Raw genomic sequence first — 18351 nt, 5'->3', positions numbered from 1 at the left:
CTGGATTTGACTGTTAAGCACCTTTTTTAATGATCAGCAACAAAGTAAATAGGTTTATTGCACTTGAAGAGGCCTCTCTTCTCAGGTGACAGATTATTGCACCTACTCAAATTATTGTGAGTGGAATGAAAAATACTGCTATTAAAAGCCCAGGGCTTTGCACTGATCTCAATGTTCCCCTGCTAGCAACTCTGGCAACATCAAGGAGCCTTAAAGTGGAAGCAAAATATATTGGTATGTTTTAGCTTAAACATGACTTTAAAGGTGATTTTAATCCAACTTTGAGGAAAAGAGTTTATAAAAGGGACTTAATGGAATTGTGAATTATGACCAGAACAAACACATTGCCTATTTGGCAGTGATTATCAATGTGTTAACAATTTAATGTTCTAAAAACAGGGTAACTAATTACAAAGATACTTAGATACACTTTCAGGTACAGCAGTAGCAGGTTTAGAAATGTATTTTAATAAAATTTGAATTTACAAACAAAGAAGCTGTAGAAGACAGTAAAAGGGCTTTTCAGAAGTATCCTGATGAATAGCTCATTGGCTATGGAACCACAGTTCTTGTGAAAGCTTTTCCTTACAAAGCCTTGGATTGAGACAATTCCTTAATAGAGAGGTGATGGAAAGTCTTTCTTTCATTTGAGACATCTGAAGTTGTAAAGAGGACCAAACATGGTACAAGGTAGCCAGGAATGGATGGGATTATTTTAGTCATTTCTAGACCTTATCTTTCCTTGACTAAACTTTGTAGGGTTACACACTTATTTGCATCTCACATCTGGGCCCCTCAGTTTAGGAAGGATGTTGACTTGCTGGAGCAAGTCCAGAGAAGGGCAACAAAGTTGGTGAGGGGTTTGGAACATAAGCCCTATGAGGAGAGACTGAGGGAGCTGGGGTTGCTTAGCCTGGAGAGGAGGAGACTCAGGGGTGACCTTATTGCTCTCTACAACTACCTGAAGGGAGGTTGTAGACAGGTGGATGTTGGCCTCTTCTCCCAGGCAGCCAGTACCAGAACAAGAGGACACAGTCTCAGGCTGCACCAGGAGAGGTTCAGACTGGATGTTAGGAAGAAATTCTTCAGAGAGAGAGTGATTGGCCATTGGAATGGACTGCCTGGAGAGGTGGTGGAGTTGCCATCACTGGCGGTGTTTAGGAGGAGACTTGATGGATTGCTTTTTGCCATGGTTTAGTTGATTAGATGGTGTTGGATGATGGGTTGGACGCGATGATCTTGAAGGTCTCTTCCAACCTGGTCTGGTCTATTCTATTCTATTCTATTCTATTCTATTCTATTCTATTCTATGTTATTTTCCTCCCTTGATCACCATGGTGGCAAATATTTGTGCACTCTTAATGAGAAAAATGCTAACATCATGAAGCTTCACTTACACTCATCTGACTTAAAGGTCCTATGGTGACTCCAAGTATAACAAAAAATGTGACAAAAGGCACAGGTGGAAAATCACTGCAGAAACATCGCAGATGTTTCTCTAGTCCTGCCTTTCCATAGTTCTTGTGCATTTATTGTTGTTTTTTAAAGTTTTTTCTTGCAGTCTCTTTAGACCTGAGGGGATTTTAATTGAGATCTATCACCACAAGCTTTGCAACCCCCTTTCTTCTGGAATGCTCTCCAAGCTGTGTTTCTTTGTTTGTAGGCCACTGCCCAGAGCTCCACCACCATGACCCCCACCACCCCTGCCACAACAGAGGCCTACACGCGGACTCAGTACTGTAAGTGGCCATGCGAGTGTCCGAAGTCCCCACCTCGGTGCTCGGTGGGTGTCAGCCTGGTCACAGATGGCTGCGAGTGCTGCAAGACCTGTGCCAAGCAGCGTGGAGAAAGTTGCACTGAGGCTGACACCTGTGATTTCCACAGGGGCTTGTACTGTGACTACAGCGGAGACAGACCTAGGTACGAAATAGGAGTATGTGCACGTAAGTGACGTACATATATATTCTTGACTTAGATATACATTGGCAGCTTCCCTCAGTCTGAGAAAAGGTTGAGATTTATCTCATCAGATTCGTGGCTGTATGCTCATCAACCTCTCCATCATCTGCCATTTCCTTGTAATGGTCTTCATTCTCAGGACAGCTAGCTGGATGAGAAATGGCATCTGTATTCTTTCCCTTTGAGCTGGCTGCAGCCAAGAACGAGGAAACAATATTTGACGGTCTTCAAATTTGCAAGCAGATGATTCTGTATCTCCCATAACAGGAGGAGACACTGTAATGGAGTGGGGATGAGGGAAGGATAGGCAAGTAGCCAGCTTTAAAGACAAGCGATGTGGGTGTCTACATGAAAACCATAATACTAAGGAGATGCTTTTGATTATTTCCAGTAGCGAATCCCTAGGAAGGATAGGATGTTTATTTATTTCAGTACTTCCTTTCTTAGTTGGACAATTTTTTTAAAAAAAATTGTTAGCCCTCCCCATACATCATAGGCATTCAGCATGCCTGTGGCAACGGCACTGTGATATAGGAATATTGATCCCCAGCTTCCCCAGTGACATCTGGAAGGATTCCCAGTCTGCACTTCCACATCACTATTATGTGACATTTATGGTTGTACAGCAACTGGCATTGTGGTGTGCACAGCTGAGGGGTATGAGCAGTAGGTCTCTCCACAGTTATGAAGTGACTTGACTCTGGCTGCTACAGAAAGCTGTAGTCTTTCCCTTGCTTTCAGTATCCAGACAGATGCACACAACACAATCTGCCACATACAGGCTACCTCACTCCCCTCTAAGTACATCAGCTATTGCTCTGTCCACAGGGTGAGTGAAGGCAAGAGTGAGACTCCTATGCTGGGTGTTGGTTGGGGATTCACTTCTGTGAGGAATGTACTTTGCAGATGGATGCCAAAAGCTAAGTCTAGAGAATCTTGTACAGGCAGGACTAGAGAAACAATATCATTTGTGGAAAATAAAGGTCTGGAAAGAGCTAGGAACCAGTGATGGAAAAGGGCATGGTGTGAAATAGTGATAAGTTCAGGCTGTATCTAGACTGGCACGTTGAGGTGTGCCCCAAATTCTGGCCACCTGGACATTGGAGAGAAACTTGCCTGGAAGTCAGCTCTACTTTTGTTGTTGGCTTTTCTCTGCACTGAAGCACTGATCACATGCCCGGAAGGGGAGGCCGGCAATGTGCGCATGGGGTCAGGAACAAGGATATGCTCCTAAATTTGTCAATGTAGATGCAGATTCTGCATGAAGGTATTCAACTGCTCCTTTGTTTGTGTTTGAGGATGTTCTCATGATGTGCACATCTAGAAGTTCAACTGAATTCCCAGCTCTGGCTCCAGCACTGAGTGATGTCTCTTCAACACAGGCTAAAGCATTATTAAAATTGGAGCTGAGAATGATCTGGAGATCTGGATCTGTGCTTCAAATTCCAACAACTTTGATTTTTGTGCAGAAGAAGGGATTTGGTTTTGATGTTTTCACTCAGCCCATTCTAAAAATAGGAAGCCTTGGCAGGATTTTCAATTTGTGTTGGCCCTGAAACAGCCACATTGCAGCTCCATTTCTGACCAGGCCTATTCAGTGTGTACTCACTGCCTCCGTGTGACCGAACAAGAAACTTGCTTGAATTTGCTATTAGAAGATTTCTGCTGCTGGTTCCAAATAAATCTTCATAACTTTGGAAAAGAGTTTTTGGTGGTTTAGTTAAAGTATACATCAAATACAAATTTGTTTGGCTTTAAAATGTGTTACTTCATTTTCTGAGACAACTGTTCTGTGATAAACTGGGTGGGATCTAGTTGCCCAAGTACAGAAATTCGGTGCCGTTTTAGGTGCTCCTTTTACTACCTTGCCTATCCTCCTTCTGCTTCAGATGGGTTCAGGTGTTGTGAAGAGTTGTGTCGTAATTGCAACTCTCATGTGCCTATGAAAACCTCAATGTCCTCCATGTCCTCTCATGTGCCTATGAAAACCTCAAATTTTGCTCAATATCTGTGATGATTACTGTGATTGTTCCAACTTCTGATAATGTTTAACAGCATGCCACAGAACGATTTTTTAATTGAGCATTTGTGGATAAAACTTGTTTTATTTTCTAATCCCTTTTTCCCATGAAGCATTAAAAGATTCTTATTTTTGCTGTGACTCCAGCCTCAATAATTCTGTGATTCTGTGAAAGCCCTTTCCTAGAAGGTGTGACCACATTTGCCTCAGCATCACACAGAGCACATCTCCCCTCAGCACTGCTGCATCTCCATGTTGTGGTTTTAATGGTCCTCTGTGTGTCTTACTCTCTTTTTCTTTCCTTTCAGAGATTGTTGGTGTAGGATGTGTCCTCAATGGAGTCAGGTATAACAATGGGGACACGTTTCAGCCCAACTGCAAATACAACTGCACATGCATTAATGGGGCTGTGGGCTGTATTCCCATGTGCACAAACTCACGTCCTCCCCTTGTATGGTGCCCAAACCCAAAGTTGATTAAGATGGCAGGGAAGTGCTGCGAGCAGTGGATTTGTGATGACTCCAAGAAAATCAGGAAGACATCTCCACGCCACATCTCCTCTGCAGGTATAGTGGAAGTGAGGTGGACCTCTCCTTTGTCATTGAGCAACTGAATTTAGAGGCTACAAAGTACTGCCATAGCTGGCAGGTGTGTGATCTTTGTGTGACTGAATCACAGAGACTCCTACACAACACATGATGAAGGGTGGGACATGCAAACACTAGCACGGTGCTTGAACTCCTTAGCAGCAGTATGAGACTCATTAAACATTCTTGCGTGACAAAGCCCTTTTGAAGCATACATCAGTGGGCACTTTGAAGATGTCACAACTCCTTTTTACTTTACCATTTGCTTTTTCAGTCTGAGCCCTCTGGAAAACAGAATTGGCTTAGGTCAATTTAGGACTGATTTTTTCTGTCTGAGTTATATTGCATTGCTAGCATGATTTTAAAGCCCCTGTATCTTAGCCCCAAACTTACGTAAGACCTTGAAAACAGTTATTATGGTCAAAGTTCACTGCCAATTAGGCTAAATTGTCTTTGTTTTAGTATAGTTTTTTAGCAGTTCTGGACTGATGACATAATTGAACTACCTTTTTTATGTATCACAGAAGTTATCTTCTCTCCTCACACTCATGAGAAGTTCAATAAAGCCCAGTGCACAGAGGTGGTACCAATTGCCTCAGCTATGGTCCTAAATGCTTAAGAAGGGCTCACATTGCTATATGTCTTAAATGTATCCTTTTAACACCTTGTGATGTCATGTTAGCTACACTATCTGCATATTTTAGATTATCTCACAAAAGCAGAGCTCAAAGAGGCATAAGATGTTTGTTGTAAACCAGGATTATTATTTTTTTTTTCCTCACTGGTAAGGAGTGTTTCTCCAGTCCTTGATCTGTATTAATGCTGCAAAAACAAAGCCTCTGTCTTGTGGGCTAAGTTTGCCAGAGTTTAGCCCTCACTTCTGTTCCTGGTAGCTTTGCGCTGCGAAGCAGATCCATATTAAAAACTTCTGATACTGAAATTTGCCTTATGTCTTCATGGCCTATGTTCCAAAATGGGCATAACACAGCTTTGCTTGCATGATGTTTTCTTATAGAAGTGATACCAGCATTTGTTGCATTTAATACAATAATTAATATGATAATAAATATTATAGTGCACAAGCTCAGTGCAGCAGGGTTTCTGTCAGAGTTTTGCCTTTGGGGTGTCCTGTAAGTTGCAGGCCAGTAGGGTCTTTGGCCAAGACTGTGAAGGAACCTGGACTGGGGTCGTCGTCTGCTTTCAAAACAGAGCCCACACTTTCTTCAAGTGGCTGCTGGTCTCCCTGAGAGCTATTCAAGCTGCTCTTCCTCCCAGTGAAAGGCTGTGGCTGCTTCCCAAGCCCTTCAGCCATCCAGCAAAGACTGTTGACCGCTTTCTGCTACAGGGAATCAATTGAATGGGCTCAGAAATAAACCTCCATGGTGAGATCAGATCTCATCCCTTTTCTGCACCGGCTGGCGCAGGCTTCTGTAATTAAGTGTTTGTATTGTGGCAGCACCTGGGGGCCCACACAAGGGCCCCGTTGTGCAAGGCTGTGAAGGGAAATAAAGAAATGAGCCCTGGCCCCAGGCACTCACAACACTGGAGGGTCTGACACAAGTAGGTCAGCGGCAAAGGGGGAGGGATGAGGAGGTTCACAGGAATGCTGAGCCACTTTGCTGCGATTTGATTATTTGAGTTAGTGGCCTGAATGTGTAATGAGCTGGGGAGAGAGTGTTTAATATGGAAAGCTGCCCCGTCTGAATAATGTGGGGTTAATCTGGTCTCTGCAGCGTACGAGGGAGAGGATGAAGCCTGGCAGAAGAACTGCATTGTTCACACCTCATCCTGGAGTCCCTGCTCAAAGACCTGTGGGCTAGGGATCTCCACCAGGATTTCCAATGACAACGACCAGTGCCGGCTCCTAAAGGAAAGCCGGCTGTGCAACATGCGGCCCTGTGAGGTGGATATAACCAAGCACATTAAGGTGGGGACGGTTTCTTCGTGCATGTCTTCAGCTTTGCCTGGATCTGGGGGTCAAACTTTGGTGTCATTCAGGCCTCTAAAGGTTGTACTTTTACATGGATTTACTGTGCTGCAGAAAGGACAAGAATGTGTCCTCCCTGTGCTTCCACATGCTGGTATGAAAACCTTCCCCTGAGAATTTTAGTTCCAGACAAAAGATCCTTGCAAGGAAAAGCAAGCCAAGTCAGCTGTGCTTGCTGCTAGTTTGGACAGACTGTGACTTAGCTAGCAGAAAAGTGATGATCCATGACTGCTCATGGCTGTGAACTGTATTTTGCAAGTACTCTACTTGCAGCTTCTGGCTTTATCTGTCCAAAAGTGTATTTCTGTCATGCCCTGTAGATCAGGATTGCAAAACACTTAGTTATGGCTTCAAAACTGTTTAAATATCAGAAAGGCAGTTTGTATGTCCTGCTTGTGTCATCAATAATATTAACCATTCTTTTTTTGTGTTCTCTGTTTTAGCCTGGGAAGAAGTGCTTGGCTGTCTATAGGGCCAATGAACCAATGAACTACACCATCTCAGGATGTGTGAGCAAAAGTCCTTACAGACCTAAATACTGTGGTGTCTGCACAGACAACAGGTGCTGCACACCATACAAGTCCAAGACTATTGAAGTGAGATTTCAGTGCCCAGATGGAACTGAGTTTTCCTGGAAAATCATGTGGATCAATGCTTGTTTTTGCAACCTGAACTGCAAGAACCCCAATGACATCTTTGCCGACTTGGCTCATTACCATGATTACTCTGAAATCGCTAATTAGATTGGCTGAATGCTGGAATTGACCCATTGCTCTGATTTTACAGAGGTTTTAAAATAAAAGGAGAATCTCATCCATGGCAAGTGTACCATTTGTTGTTTGTTTGTTGGGTTGAAATCTTGAACAGCAAGATTTTCAATTCTAGTAATCCCCCATCTATTAACAGCAGCCAGAAATTCTTTCATGCTCAGATTCCAGGACTTAAATGACAGTCCTGTTGGCACTGCTGTTTATTAGGTCAGTATTTTTACTGCCCCAAGGAAAGAGTAGCACACTAGTGTGACAGCAAAACTATGGCTGTCAGTAGCTTAGACATGGGATTCAGACATCATTACTTTCATTCCTTTATTATCTGTTATAATCTGGAACATAATCATTGGCATATATGCTTGTTTTTTTCAACATTAGACTTCTGTCTTTGATGCTGGTGACTCTCGGGACCAGATTCTTGTCTCTGTCACACTTGAGATCAGTCCTAGAACTCTCCTGTCATTCTCAGTCAGATCCTACCCCGTAGTGAAGTTCATGGGAAAAGTGAGAGTTCATGGCAAAGGAGATTTCTCCTGAAATCTCTTTGCAATGAGTCCATCTCTCATTACACTAGGCTGGGTCCAGCTGTCCTTGCCCTCACCTTGATCTCTTGTGCCAGGGACGTTTTCATAGTTTCTTTGCTTGCTCTGATCTTAAACAGCCTGAATGGTTTGAATCCGAAATAGCCACCCCAGGCTCATATTTCCAGCATAGATTCTCTTATCCATAGATTATGTATTGCTCCTAGGCTAGCTCTACGGTCCTGAAGGACCTGTTGAGGGACAGGTGAAAGACTGAGATCAATACCCCATATGCCTATTTATTCACATGGAAATTGTATAGTCTGTACCTTGGGACTACCACCTCCTCCTCCCTCTGTTGTTACCAGCACAAAAGTTCTGCTTCCTGCTGCCACCTCTCTAGTGACATATACCTTTGTTTTACATGGCTGAGGTAGAGGTAAGGAGACATCCTAAATGAAAATACAGGTGTTAGGCTTGTATGTGGCAAGTGTGTGGATGAATGGATGCAAAAGGAGACAACAATCCTTGGCATAGCTTCTGGTGCTTTAGTTACAACTGGGCTGCTGCTTAGAGTAAATGTCAATGTAAATATTTTCTGCAGAAGTAACCATGCCAGTGTCAACTAAGAGAAGAAAAAAACCTGTCATTACTTTTCCATACAATAAATTTATCATCACTGAAGCATGATGGAGCCATTTTCTTCTCCAACAAATTGTTAGTACAGCACCTGTGCAACACAGCACATTTGCTGTTGTTTCACCTGGGAGAGGAGAAATGTGTTTCTGTGTGGGAAACTATAGAATATGCTTCAAAAAAATCTCTGGTGGCACAGCAGAACTGGTGAGTGATGCATAGCCTGGAGGCTGGACCAGTATGAGGCTGAACTTTAGATCATGCAACTGTTTTGAATCAGTCACTTGTTTTTCTTCAGTTGCGGCTGCCAAGTTGTCTGTCTTCATCTTGAGACCTCAGAGGAAGTTAGATTAGTTCCCAGGAGACATAAATCTTTCTGCCTATGATAAATTAAAGCTTCTTGTAAGCAGGATAAAAATAATGTAATTGCTGTGTAAAAACCTCTAGGAAAAAATGCTGTTTATCTTCAAAAGCTGTTAACTTCAATAGCATCTTTGTTTGTATACAAGGATTTGACCCATAAAACTTTCACAGAGCTGGGTAATTCCTTAATTCAAATGTTTTATTATTTCTTTGTTGAAACCTCCGTGAAATTCCCAGTGCAGGTGTAAATTGCCTTTGCTGGTTTTTCCACTCCTAAGGAACGTGAGGATGCTGGCACTTTGCAAGATTCAGTTTTATTACTGCCTTTGGCCTGGATGATGTGACAGGAGAGGTGCCACCTCATATATTCACCCTCCATCCAAATAAGTGGTCAGCATTCGCAAGATTGAACATGTTGCACTTTGACCTTCATCACCTGGTTAAAAAAAATCAGCCCATGGGACCATATGAAAGCAAGGTCTTAGCCAAGAAGTTGACAAAGTTTTCCAAAAAGGAAAATGGTTTGTACTGAGGGGCTCAGTAGGGAAGCTGTGCTAGGACCTCTTCTTCAATCACATCCCTTAGCTATGAGTTGGAATCCTGTCTTCTACTTCTTGCTCATCTTCAAATATCATATATATGTTTGTGTATATACATAAATGTATATCCATATATACTAATATATATCCATACATATGTATACCTGTATATGCAATATTATATACATGCATTTATATAATATTGCATATAATATTATATATAAAGCTGTATATGAACATGTCCATTCATCTATATATGCGTCTATATTTGCATACACATGTTCCTGGGGTGCAGCCTGTGGTGCACAAAATGAAGTGCATTTATTTTGTGTGTTTATGTGCATAGTCAGCCTTTCTCTGCCTTACATGTACACATAAAGACGCAAGCAAATAGGATTAGAAGACATACCTAAAACACCGGCACTTAATAGGCTTGCTTTGCTTTGCAATTAGCTAACACTGTAACCACTGCAATCAAATGCTGCAGGGGATGAAACACACAGCTTTCACTGGGAGACAAAAGAAGCTATTGTAAGCTAATGCATGACCAGCAGTTCCAGTGTGTGTCAGTTTTTAGTGAAGTGAATGCCTGGAAACCACAGATCTTGCCCCACACACCCAAGATGGTTCTGTTTCTAGCCTAGTTTCCTATGGGAACAAGGCATATGCAATCATACTGTCCTTTTGTCTGTCTGTCTGTCAGTCAGTCTCTTTGTAGGAAACGCCAAACAAAATAGTCAGAAGAGTAGCAATCTCAGAAGTATTGCAATTCCTGAGATAAAATGTGAAATAACATAACAGGAGAGGGAAGAGAGCCACCACATTGTCCCTACCACACCCAGACATCAGCTGGGCAGCTAACACATCCAACACTTCTACAGCATGGCCCAAATATAAGTCCAGCATTAGGGGATTTTGAACAGATATGCCAGCTGGAAATAAGCATCCACAGTGGAGGGAGAGGTGACAGCATCATGGATGGGGAATAGTGGTCATTACACTACACTAAAGGAGTTTTGTGAGGGTGTTTGACACATATATAGGAAATCAAGCCACGTTAGATCCACTGCTTGTGCAGAGCAACCACTTGACTGTCTGGGGACAATGAAAAGGGAAAGAGCAACACTTGTAGCCAGTGAGCATGATTTGAAGTTTGTGGTGAATTAAAATCTTTTGTTTAATAGATGTTAAGAAGATTAGCCCTAGAACTAAGGCAATAGACTAGCCTTCAGAGTCAGTTCCCTGGCTTCCTGTGTGCTTGGGCAAATCATGTATCCTTATAAAAGTACTTTTGTGGTTACAGTTTAAATACATCAAGGATATAGATTCTCAGTGCTTTAATGGATCCAGCTGTTTGCTTTGCTTTCCCTCAGAGCCAGAACAAGATAGTCCATTGCCTCTGTGGAGAGTGAACACTCCTCCAGCAGGAACTGATGCTCACCGTACATTTATACAATTCCTCATACAATGGGCCCAGGGACCTGAAAGTGGTACCATCACCCAAGAAAGCAACAATAATAGCAACTGAGATACCAGGACCCAAGCTGGTGCTAGGCCCCTCTGGTACACTGGTTCAGGGAGAGGCTTGAGACAGTATGAGAGTGACTATTTTGCAATTCAGGTTAATCCAAGATAGTTTGATACACTTCCTACCCATGACAATCACTCAGTTGTCTTTGTAGGCTGAAACAAGGATGCAGGATGGAATTTTGAGGGTCAGCTCATGCTGATACAAACAGCAAGAGTCTTACTAACTCCAGTGTCCATATCTATTAGCCTTCTGCAGGGACTTTACCAGAGAAGGTTCAATGGCTCAAACTGCCTTGTTTGGGAGCCCCAGAAAGAAAGGTTATCCATTCCCTGAAGAAGTTAGCATGTAACTTACCAAGATGCCTTTGCGTGGAGCATTGACTAGAATTTAAAACAGCATTTTGGTGTGCATGCAGCTCGAAACAGGGTGTAATGCAATTCCTTTGTTTTTGACGTGCTCACTAGGATTGTACTGTGTGAATGTAACCCCCCAGGAAGACCACAATATTCAGAAACACTGTGTCATCTTGTAAACAAAATTCTGATATTTTTGTCTCCCATTTTTTGGAAGGAATTCTAAGACAGTGGTTTTGTTAACTACAGGCACATATCCAGACACATACCTTTTCAAAGGGTGGCTTTCCGATTTAAACAGTTCTACACAGATATTTCTGTTGGCTTCATGTGTTGAAATATATCAAAAAATAATGGGAAAACCAGATTGGTTTGGCACTAGTAGTCCAAATTACTCCAGCTATTTAATGACTGTTACATGTTCAGACAGCATCGGGCTGAGGTTTCATAGGCGGGATGGTGCAGCTAAGGTTTAAAGCTATTAATTAACCTCAGAAGTGGTAAATGATTAAGGAATTTATGACTGAAACCTTGTTTAGAAGCTTAGATAAGCAAACAAAGGTGAAATATGCTTGCCACTGACGTTTCTTTTTGTTTTCCCATGTCCTTGCATGTTCTATGTCCAAGTGTGCACTTGAGATCTGTGACAAAGCCCTTAAGTGAAGAACACAAAAATAAAGAGCCAGCAATGTGGAAAAAAAGGATACTCTGTAGGCAATTCCTTCTTTCCTTTGGAAAGCCAGGTGTTCCTCAGCTCATGTGTCCTTGTTTGATGGTCTGTATCTGGATCCATTTGTTTTGACTATTTTTCCCCCCAGTACTCTTGCTGGACTATAGTCTTTGAGCAAAATGGAGTGTGTTACTGAACCTACATGTCTTCTTTACCATCTCTCTTGAGAAGTTGCAGGAGTAATCAGTTTGCAGCAGACATACAGCCAGGAATTATTCAAAAAAGGTTATTAAAGACATAGTGAAAAGAATTTTAATTAAATAATTATTATTCTATATCCTTGCATTTACATACCCTCAGAGGTGACCCCAGTAAGAATTCTACCATTTAATTCTGGAACAATATGCTTGTAGAGTTTTCCCACAAATCAAGTTTGCCTTCCAGCCTAAAGAATGTTACCTGCCTCAGTAGGAACTTAAACTTTTTGAGTGCCTCCAGTCCTGAATAGTAATGGATCTGTGTTGAGCTTGTTGGCTATGGGCACATCAGACAAGAAAGCATGCACTCCCCAGCCTTCTCCTAGTGTGTTTTGGGGTTTTTTTTTGTTGTTTGGTGTGGTTCTCTCTTCTCTTCCTCTTCCTGCAATTACAATCATTTTCCAAACAACTGTGCCTTTGGCAATAGTTTTCAGCAAAGGTACCACATTTCCCTGCTGCCTCTACAGGCACCGGAAGTCCCTTCTGTCCTCTGGGTCTTCTGCTTGCATATGTAGCAGCTACCAAGCACATGATCTTGCATGAAGGATTTCCTGGCTGCTTTCTCATCCATTTCATTTGGTCTGGGAAATCCATCATCTCCTAAGTATTTGCACTTTCCAGATGAAGGGCTGACCTTGTGCTATGCCCTATTTTGGTAGGCTTTCCCCTGCCCCAAGCCTATGTGAGCAGCAGGTGTTAAAAGAACTAAGATTATTTTTTTATTATTATTTTATCCCTGGTTATCACCACAAATAAAGGAAAACACACTGGAGTCACTCAATAAATGGCAATTTCCTAGCTGGAGAGATGCGAGTGTAGACCTTAGGTAAGGCAAGAGCATCTGCCTGTGTACATCTCACCAGTATGCAAGGCACTGGATGGTACCTTTGCTTGGGGCAAACTCTCCCAACCCTGTGCTGATGTCAAGTCAGCCAGGTGGAGAGAAACAACATCTCAGCATCTTCCCTGCCCATCTTGCTGCATGCAGGGTGCTGAGATATGTGGGGAACTGCACACATCCGCGTGCATACACACACATGTACAGCGCTAAGGGCTGCAAGGTCTGTGCTGGTGGCCACTCTTCCTCTTTCCTGAGTGCTGTCACTCATGTAGGATTCGCCTGGAGCTGCCCCAGCCCTCCCCGCAGTGTGACTGGCCAGCAAACAGCATGTCCCTCCCCCAGCCCCCTTCCCGTACTGACCTTGACCTGAATAACATAATCCACTTCAGCCACAAGCAATTGCAGAGAGTGGTAGGTCACCCAAGGATATTTTTCCCAGCTCTGCTGCAGGATACAGCTCTCTGTGGTGGTGCTGCTTGGAAAGGAAGAGCTGCTTGCTATCCCCTTCCCCAACCCTTATTCTCTTGTAGAGATTCTTAGCGATGTTTGCATCCGGTGTTTGATGCATATACAATAGCCACCAGTACCACAGACATGCAGGGTGTTTGGGATGAGTGACTGCCCCTTTAATTATAACCAAATAATAATTTTCCTCCAGTCCCCAGGAGGTGCTGGGTGTGCAAATGATCCCCACACCGAGTTGCAGGGAACAGGCAGGGAACTGTTTGGCAGCTGCAATCAGAAGCTTTTCCCCCCCCCCCCCCCACTGGTCAGCAGCTGTGTTGTTTGTAAAATGAATGGAGCCCTTAACGAAGCAATGGATAAAAACAATGAGAGATTGTGCCTGTCTTTTACAAAGGGCTGAGGGGGAAGGGTTGGTCTCTTAAAATATCCTGACATCCTTTTTTCTCACTTATTTAAACATTAGGCACAGCACTGATCAGCTATCAACATAAAGCCTATATTTGGCTCAGTGAAAACACTAAATCCACACATCAAAACAGCTGGTCATATACACAGACTAGGAGAGACTTTCAGATCCAGTGAATGTGAAAGAGTGCAAAATAGCGGGGGGGAAGAAAAAGCAGCTGGCATATAGGAAGAGGAAGGACCAAGTCTCAAGCAGCATTTGCGAGACACTGCTCAATGTGTTGTGTTGGTAGAAACAACAGACTGTGTTACTGGGACACTGAGGATTGCAACAGATACTCTGCCCAAGATGCTAAAACAGGCAGGAAGAGGATTCCAGCACGGGAGAGAAAAAAATAAGCAGCTTTGCTATAAACTCTTTTCTCTCCAGCTCAGTCCATCACTTACAGCACATGACATTAATCATAAACCCCCAAAATACATCTAGGTTAAAGTTCCCAGCTGTTTAGTCTCTAGGGAGTTTTAAAGAGAAAAAAGCATCCTTCAGTACAAAAATCCCACTGCAGCAATGTTGGATTGGCACAACCTCTCCCACTCCTCCTCTGCAAGGACAGAGAGGGAAAAAGCCATCTTGAAGTTTAGCCAAATTTTGCACAGTAGATGTTGAGACCCAGGGAGAGGTGGGAAGAACTTAGATTTCAGCAAAGATATCCTTCGCAGCTGTGGTTTTGAACACCACTACAGCAGCAGTCAGGAAGCCTGTTAGTTCTCTTCTACCATTTAGAATCCCAAACTGCACAGAGGAAACCTCACACTATGGAGTATGAATTTCCACTACGTCACAGAAGCTCCTTGCTCTGGTAGATTGACACCTTGAGATAAAGCTGAAAGACCAGCTCATCTTTTCTAGTTTAATGACACCATAGTGTTCTGGCTAATGCTGTCTCCAAGAGTAATGCAGAACTCAGCATTTGCATTTGCAAGCATTTGCAGGGGGTTTATAAACATCTCTAATAAATCTGCCAGTCACTTGCAGCTCTTCAGTTGCAGCACAGTTAAAAGATACCACAAGACCAGCATGGCAGGGAAAAGAAGTCCTAGCTCCTTGTAAAAAGGTAAGACACCATTCCTCCGTACTGTCCTCCAGCTTTTCTGTACAGGTACACACTGTTCTTTGCCAAATGAATACTTTGTGTTGCAGAGCTGACATTTATAGTGGTCCTAGCAACTCCCTGCTGCTCAGAAGTGCTTGAAGATCCTTTTGTGCTACAAGAAGGCTTGGATGCATTCCTCCCTGTTAAACAAAAATAAACTGCCTAGACTTGACAGGCACACCATGGTGTCCTTGTGGAAGGAATGGTTAGCCATTCCCAGAAAAACTCAACAAAGAATGTAACTTTGCACTTCTTTTGTAAAATGAGTTGGAATAGGTTCCTCTCATTTTCATGGGCACAGGCTGTGATTAACCAAATCAAGCCCTTTGCTGGTATCAGTCCAATCACGACTGCTGAATCATCAAATCCAGCAGAGGCTTGTCTCAGATATGTATCTCAAAAAGATACAGGAGAAAGCAGCAGCCCAAAGTACTTCTAGCAAATTCACAAACCCATTCGTCACTGAAAACTCCAGAGCTCTCATCTCTCTTAACCAACACCCTCAGTGAGCAGTTGCAGTGCTCCCAGACCCTTGTACTACTCAGAAAGAAGGAAGCCGACAAACCAGCAATGGGATGCTTCCCATGAAGGGCAGATACTGCTCAAGTTACAAAAAAGCCCCAGTCTTTTAACAGGAAACTAGCAAGATAAATAGAAACTTAAGTTGAAAGAAGATAACTATTTCTGCTTTAAGGATGGAAATAAATACATGATTTCATTCTTTCCTGCACCTTTAGATTCCTCTGCCTCTTTCATTTGGGAAATTCTTTACTTGTGAAAGGTTCATCTTTTCTCTACTTTTCCGAGGACCAAAATGAACAGCATATAGAAATTCAAAGAAGCATCTGTGATTTCAGTCAAGATGACTGAATACCTCTAGAGACTGGTGAGGAACATGTCACACAAGAATGGATTCACAGATCAGATTGTGAACAGAAAGGACGCTATGAGCATGGCACCAACTCCGGTGAGGAAGTCAGTGTACTGACCACAGATCTATATCTACAGAGGCAAAGAAAACTTCAAACAGCAATTAAATTGTACTCCATATCAAGGCTCAGTTTTAAAAACATATTTGTCAGAGCAAAAATATCCTTTAGAATTTTGAACAACCAGTAACACTTAATACCAAAGTGTGCTGTGTTTTCTTGCTATAAAAAGTAAGCTAGAGTGGAACAATAAAAGAGCTCTGAGCACTGGGAATGGCAGAGATACAAACAAAAGAAAAACTATATCTCCTTGATATAAAGCAATGAGAAGTACACACTCTGACTGAGAAAGATTATTGTACTCCTGGTAAAACATCAAGACACCAGACATTGCAAAGTTACAAATTTATTTGTTTTGAAATAAATACAAATACTTCATTAAGAAACTTTTCTTGATAGACTTTACACAATAGCTTTATTCTTTCTGGAAATTGTCCGTTCTTCCCACAAACTGCTATGGATATTCTACACAAGAGCGGCAGTTAGTCAATACGAAGTAACCTAGATGGTGTTCTTCTGAGCAAGCAATCCCAAAGTATTAACATTTGCTATTTAACTGCTCAGCATTTGAGTGTTCTCATTTGTGTGAGGACTGCAATGCAGCACGTATGCACTGGAGCTTGGGAAATCCTGCCCCACTAGCTAAGAACAAACTTAAGAACACTTAATAGTGAAAATCTGACTGGTGCAAAGGTTACCAAGCTACTAGCATCAAAGAAAGTAACCCAAGGTTTCAGGAGGCTACGTAAAGATGCAGAACCAGCAGATCATTACATTTATGCTGTCATTAAACACTGTAGTTCACACATACAGTATTGTCACTCCACTACTTTGTGGAATACACTTCTCAGCACCAGTGAGATCTCATCAGAGTTTCAAATCTAGCAATTAGTGGCAGTTGAATGTACAGTATCTAATTACATGCCATCTCACAGTCATTCATCTCTCCTGACAAAGAACAGCTGGATCTGGCTTCACTTACAAAAATCCAAATTTATCACAATTGTGCTGGACACAAAACCTTGGAGCTGCAAAGATAAGAAGCTGCCTGAAGTGAAAATCAAGCTGTTTCTGCTTTGCTGGTACATACTACTTGTTACAGCTACATCAACTTTTGCAGTATGGTAGACCCTTTGGCCCAAGATCCCAAACAGGAAACACTACCTTGCTTATTCAATTTCAATCCCATCCTCATTTGGATAAGCAGGTTTTAGGATCTAGGAGGAGGGAAGGAAAGGAAGACTGGAACTAAATTTCAAAAAAAGTTAAATAAAAAAGCTTAAAGATTTAGTTCATCTCAAAGTCACATTAAAGTTGCCTATTTTGGTAGTATATTATTGTACATAGGAAAACAGGCTTGAATACTAGTGAATTAGGTTTATAAATGCACGATACATTAACTTCTCTATCATTTGATGTCAAGCTATATACAATAAATTCAACTTCAGCTTCAACATGAGGCCATATTTGTTTCATTTCCTTTTTTTAAAAGCCATCCATAATAGTGAATTTTTCTCCCCCTCTTTGAAACTCATCTCAAATTGTGCCAGTTTACTTCAAGAGAATGAGAGATAAAGGGGCATGTAACACCTTTGATTTTAAAGGAGGATATTAAGCAAGTCTGGTTTGACTCTGGAGCATTTACAACCACATTAGCTTTTGGCAAGTATCCTTTAGAATTTGGCATCCCTTGAAGGAGGACACAATAGCAGCCACTGTCTGAGTTACAAGAATAATGATAGAGCAAATGAGATGCTTCTTTTCTTTGGTCCCTGTCAGACCCTGGTGGACAGAGTTCATCCTACTGAATAGCTCGAGATTAATACCAGTTATGTTTTTGTGATACAAGGGGCATCCATTACAATTTCACACTGTGACCAGTTTAAACCTCCCACAGCCATCTAACAGGACACCTCCATGGACTTGGGGCTTGATTGTTCAGCATTGCTTGCTGAGTTTGGTGTCAGCTCGATGCGTGTGTCTGTGTGGGAGCGGTTTCTGGCACCATCCCCTGTGTGGGATCGGCTCCTCGTTCCCTCCCCAGTGTGAGATCTGCTCCTTGTGCCTTCCCCAGTATGAGACCGGCTCCTCTGTCCTTCCAAAGAGGTTACACTGGAGCCAGAAGCAGTGCGGGATCTCATCAGCCTGGTCATGCTAGCAGAAGGGACTGGAAGAAGGTTATTTTGTTAATGACTTGCTTCACAGGCATGTAAGGAAGCCCCTGCCTTTCTCTCCATCCTCAGCCACCCTTGGAGGAAACTTCAGGGTTGAATGTATACTTTTCATGGTAGCTCCACATGCAGA

At 42.5% G+C, this 18351-nt stretch overlaps 2 protein-coding genes across 5 annotated transcripts in view; one reads left to right on the top strand and one right to left on the bottom strand.

Moving 5' to 3' along the window:
- Positions 1-7375, top strand: part of CCN4 (cellular communication network factor 4) — a 32613-nt gene extending 25238 nt beyond the window's left edge. Inside the window, exons 2-5 of one of the 2 annotated variants that reach the window (XM_009901923.2) lie at positions 1664-1943; positions 4288-4545; positions 6300-6493; positions 6997-7375. In XM_009901923.2, coding sequence (XP_009900225.1) covers positions 1664-1943; positions 4288-4545; positions 6300-6493; positions 6997-7296 — 1032 coding nt within the window. In that variant the 3' untranslated portion in view covers positions 7297-7375. Of the gene's footprint in view, positions 1-1663; positions 1944-4287; positions 4546-6299; positions 6494-6996 lie in introns of those variants that run through there. The other variant, XM_009901932.2, reaches the window with a different exon arrangement.
- Positions 7376-16375: 9000 nt separating this feature from the next.
- NDRG1 (N-myc downstream regulated 1) overlaps positions 16376-18351 on the bottom strand; it is a 68289-nt gene continuing 66313 nt past the window's right edge. For all 3 annotated transcript variants that reach the window (XM_054167127.1, XM_054167128.1, XM_054167129.1), the window contains one exon: positions 16376-18214. In XM_054167127.1, coding sequence (XP_054023102.1) covers positions 17949-18214 — 266 coding nt within the window. In that variant the 3' untranslated portion in view covers positions 16376-17948. The remainder of the gene's footprint in view (positions 18215-18351) is intronic.

Source organism: Dryobates pubescens, chromosome 14, assembly GCF_014839835.1.
Source record: "Dryobates pubescens isolate bDryPub1 chromosome 14, bDryPub1.pri, whole genome shotgun sequence".
In the NCBI taxonomy this organism is placed as follows: domain Eukaryota; kingdom Metazoa; phylum Chordata; class Aves; order Piciformes; family Picidae; genus Dryobates; species Dryobates pubescens.
This window is presented reverse-complemented; position numbering and strand designations above follow the sequence as displayed.